The 5,094-nt window shown below is 39.6% G+C and overlaps 1 protein-coding gene across 1 annotated transcript in view; it reads left to right on the forward strand.

The window, feature by feature from the left end:
* The window catches only part of Ddx6 (DEAD-box helicase 6), a 22,223-nt gene that overhangs the window by 9,723 nt on the left and 7,406 nt on the right, over window positions 1-5,094 (forward strand). The window contains exons 6-8 of the mRNA XM_050156201.1: window positions 417-502; window positions 930-993; window positions 4,624-4,725. Coding sequence (XP_050012158.1) covers window positions 417-502; window positions 930-993; window positions 4,624-4,725 — 252 coding nt within the window. The remainder of the gene's footprint in view (window positions 1-416; window positions 503-929; window positions 994-4,623; window positions 4,726-5,094) is intronic.

Here is a 5,094-nt window from a genome sequence, read left to right on the forward strand (position 1 = left end):
CAGAAAGCACTACTCTGGGTTTTAATCCATAGTAACTTCTCCTTGCTTAAGGGGAAGTGCCAAGATCTCCCATCTTGAAATCATAACAATACCAGATTATATATGTATGTGTATTCTATCTGATAGTTTAAACATTAGATATAATAAAAGGTTTGCTAGAGTAATAAAGTAGAATAAATATAAGAGCTTTTTGTCATAAGTGTTATTTTTTATTATGTGTACAGTATTCTCAGTATTCTGTCTGCATGTATGCTTGCAGGCCAGAAGAGGGCACCAGATCTCATTACAGATGGTTGTGAGCCACCATGTGGTTGCTGGGAATTGAACTCAGGACCTTTGGAAGAGCAGGCAGTGCTCTTAACCGCTGAGCCATCTCTCCAGCCCCTGTCATAAGTGTTGTATGAATGTCGTCTCAGCCTATTTACTATGCCTGTTCAGCCTGTGCTGGCACACGATGATAAAGTGCTTGCCTGATGAGATGAAGTGTTATGATACAGACATAGTGAGTGGTGCAGCTTTGACTGCTACAGAGAGATGGCTGAACACTGGTACTGTGACAGTTGAGTGACAAGGGCAGTGTCTGCGCTGTAGATGACTGGACACAGTGATGAGCCGCATCTTAGAAAAGGGGGTGCAAATTGCTTCACTCCTTAGAAGTCTGTCATTTAAAATTTATGGAATATTTCCAAAGTTTTCAGGCCACAGTTGACCATGGATAACTGAAACCAGGAGTTGAAAACAAGGATGGAGCTAAAATAGTAGTATATGTGTGGTCTGCTGACTTTTTTCTCTTATTGTAGAAGCATAGATACTTTCTGTAAATAAATTTGGGTTATGAAGACCTGATTGGGTAGGAGAAGACATGGTGGAAATTTTGAGTTGTATATAAATTTTACTCAAATAATTTATCACCTTTCCCCCACCCCCAGGAACATCGAAATCGTGTCTTTCATGATTTCCGAAATGGCTTATGCCGCAATCTTGTTTGCACTGGTAAGTGTTTTTGTATTTCTTGAGCCCTGTGTTTCCTATGTTGTCTGGATTACTTTCTGTCACATCGCTCATCACACCTGCTACACCTTGAGAGCTTCTGACGTTCAGAGTGGCATTGGGCTCATCTGACGCTTATGCTGCACGTGTGTCTTTAAACTGGGCTTCAAAGCTGTGTTTTCTGAATAGTTCTAATGAACAAGCACAAAATAAACTGAACTAAAAAATTGCATTTTAGAAGTTGTGTCTTTTTGTTTTTTCCCCAGAATCAAACTAGTTTATACCCTAAGCCAAAATTTTCTGGTTATTTTTTAGTTATTTCCTTTCTACGGAAAAATAAATATGGTCAGGGTTGTGGAGGCACAAACATAGTTCAGAAAAAACTACTAGATTCAGTGCCTTCCCAGCTATATGCTTGGAATTTCATTTTACTATTAGTGTGAGATGAACAGTAAGCATTGAGGAAGTAGAAGGATTTGGGATTTGAGATGTGCTGTATGCACTGATAAATGTTCTCATCTTTATTATCACTCAGATCAAATTTTATTTTAGAGGCATTGGTTGGTTGTTTGCTTAGTTTTGGTTTTTTGAGACAGGGTATTACTATATAGCTCTTACTGGCCTGGAAGCTGAATATGTAGACTAGACTTGTTCTTTGCCTCTGTGTTCTGGAATTAAAGGTGTGTACCACCATACTTGGCACAAACAGATGTATGTTTTTAAGTTTTAATGTGTGTGTGTCTGACATGTGTGCACAAGTGCCTGAAGAGGCCAGAAGAGGGCATTGAAACCCCTGAAACCATATGAGCCTGCGGATGTGGGTGCTGGGAACTGAGCTCACATCTTCCGGAAAAATCAAGTGCTTGTAGCCACTGAGCCATCTTAGCCTTTATTGGAATATTCTAATCAGGATTTTTGTGGCAATGCTATATAAATAAAATGCTCAATACATCTACCAGAGATTAAATTTGGTGATTGCCAGTAATCGAGTGACTATAAAATAACTTGTGTGCTCCTAATTTTCTTAACTACTTACATTCTAGTTAATGGAACATACACTAGACTACTAGAACTTTTTAATTGTTAGATTTTTAAAAATAATTTCATGTTGCCCAGGATGTTCTCTTAACTGCATTCTTTCTGCCTTGGCCTCCTGAGTGCTGGGCCTATATTATAGGTGTGTACCACCATCCCCAGCAAGACTCCTGAAGTTATGAGATTAGGAAGCAAGCTTCTCCACACACACACACACACACACACACACACAAACACATTGTAACCTGAGGCAAATCACATTTTTCCTCTGCTGTTTTTCTTCTATAAACTGAAGGTGCCATACACACTAAATTGTGAATAAACATGGTTGCTCCTTTCTACACCCCTGTTAATGTTCAGTGGATGTGTATTCTTCACTAGATAGTGGCTGGTGCAGAAGCAGTGTGTGTTGCAACCATTAGGTATATTAAGAGACCTTCTGTCTCCAGTTCTGAATTTGAGAATTTCATTCATAAATACATTGTATTTTTATCATTTCTCCCTCCCTCTACCCCTTTCTAACTCCTGTGCTCCCCCTTTAGTTCATGACCTCTTCCTCTATAGTTATTGCTATTTTTTTGTATGTGAATGTGCACACGTGTGGACAGACAGACAGACATACACACACACACACATACTCTCTTCTTAGTGCTGCCTCTATGTATGTGCGTGTTTAGGACCAACCACTGAGGACTGGGGCCTCAGCTCTGAAGAACAGTAGGTCTCTGCAGCAGCTGACTGCTGGAGTTCTTCATGTAGAGGTGGGGCTGTGAGACATTTCCCTTCATCCGTGCAGTCGTGTCAGCTGATGTGCTCTTTGTGGGTCCTACGAGGGCAGCCGTGTTATTCAGTGGTTAACTTTTTAAAATTGTGGTGAAATATTTGGCTGTATGTTAGATGTTTCCATTATATTCTTCCCTGCTTTTGGAAAACCCATGAAGTGCTTAGTGGTGAATGTTCAGTATTAATAAGAAAATAGAAGCTGCATTTCTGTCAGGCACCTCCCCCGTATTTTCCCACCTTTAAGTAAAATGTTGGAGTTTAGGAGCTGTGAGGTCAATCCCTAACACTAAAAGAAAAAGAGGACATTGATAGTAGTTACAGTATTTACACAATACATAAATTACACTGGTTGGTTGGCTTTATTTATTTATTGAGTTGGGGTCTCTTGAAGCCCAGGATAGTCTGAAGTTCAGCATTAAACCCAGGATGCCCTGCTTCCTCTCCTGAGTACAGGGATTATGGGTATGCAGCAGTATGCCAAATTTTACTAGATGCTGGCATCAGTCCTAGGGTTAGGGTTTTCTGCAGTACAAAAATATAGTGTGTGGAATATAAAAATACCCATATATAAAATTCTACCCATTTGGGTGATGGAGGCAGTTTAAGCCAGCCTGTGCTCAAAAAAAGCAAAGTAAAAATAAAATACCAATTCTCCTTCAAGGATAGTGATTTAATAAAAAAAAAATGGAATTAAAGGAAAGCTTGCATGCCATATAATCTTTAGAAGTATGAGTCTTTTCCATAACAGCTCAAATAGAAGCCTCAAAATAGTATACAGATGAGGCTGTGAGGTGGTGTGCATGCCTTTGATCAGAGGCAGGTGAGTTCAAGGCCAGCCTGTAGTACAGAACAAGTTTCAGGACAGACTTCAGGGATATACAAAAAGAAATGTATACAAATGAATGGGCAGTAAAAAGAAAATTAAGAACTAGTTGGTGCCAAGTGTTGTGGGTTAAGTCAAGCACTGGGATAAGGGCAGGAAGGTTGTTTGAAATCCAAGGCCCACCTGGTGTGCTAGCAAGTTCAAGGCCAGCCAAAGCTACAAAGTGAGTGAGACCTGTCTTAAAAATTGTTGAGCTTAATTGACAAGTAATGTGAGGTGTTGATTGTTATGTTCCTGGTATTTGTTAGAGTGTGAAAGTCGTGTGGCTTCAAGTGAGCTGGTGTGTTAAGTGACTTTATAGACTGGGTAAGTTTGAGATGTGGAGAAAAGGGAATTTCGTGTTTCAAGACTTGGAAAAAATGGTTCATAAACGTCTAACAAGTTATGGTAGAGAGTACTTGTATTCCTAATACTTGGGAGTCTTTGAGGAAAGTGTGATTCAAGACTAGCCTTGGAAGCTTTTTTAAGAAACCTTTTTTTAAAAAGAAGAAAATCGACCTGATTTTGGTTTTGGAAGGGGATGCTGAGAGATCGGGGAACCTAGTTATGATCCTATTGTGAGGGTACGAGGGGACACTGCTCATTTAGATAAATGGTGAGTGACTCCTAGAAGCAAAATCAGTGAATTCCCTTTCTGAACTGTTCTGGATTTGTAAGTCTTGGATTAGGTACTAGACAGTAGAATAAGAAAATCATTAGTTAGTCATAAGACTCATTTATGCAATCATCTTCCTGCGTTGGTATTCCCTAGACTAGTTTTTAGGACTTTTTTTTTTTACAGGAACAGAAAGCTGTTTATGATAGATAATGTGTGTAATCATGGAAGAGTGCCAGTAGTCACTGAAGGAAGTATTAAACATGGGCTGCAGTAGAAACCAGTGCATTGTGGTTCCAAGAACCATGTTTCAATTTAAAACCATTTTTTTTTTTAGATCTGTTTACCCGAGGTATTGATATACAAGCTGTGAATGTGGTAATAAACTTTGACTTCCCAAAGCTGGCAGAGACCTATCTTCATCGCATTGGAAGATCAGGTGAGTAGAAAGGGAATTGCCTAGCAGACATCTAGGACAAGAACTATAATCACTCGGTTTTGGTTTTGTTTTGTTATTTTTCATGAAGTAAAGTATAATGGCTGTAAGAGGCGGAAGTCACACTAGTTTCACTGTTTGATACTTTTCATTGATAAGCCATTTGTATCTAGAGACATCCTGGAACTTAAGGTGCACTGCCGCAGCCTCCCACATCTGATGATTACAGGTGTTTACTGGTGAGGCCGGCAAGGTGGCTCAGTGAGTAAAGGTATTTGCTGCACAAACCCAATAACCTGAATTCAATGCTGTAGCTTACAGTAAGAAAAGAACCAACTGCCAACACAAACACACTTGTGCACTCGTGCATGT

Source organism: Alexandromys fortis, unplaced genomic scaffold (assembly GCF_014885135.2).
Source record: "Alexandromys fortis isolate MF-2015 unplaced genomic scaffold, M_Fortis_MF-2015_v1.1 scaffold_89, whole genome shotgun sequence".
NCBI classification, from domain to species: domain Eukaryota; kingdom Metazoa; phylum Chordata; class Mammalia; order Rodentia; family Cricetidae; genus Alexandromys; species Alexandromys fortis.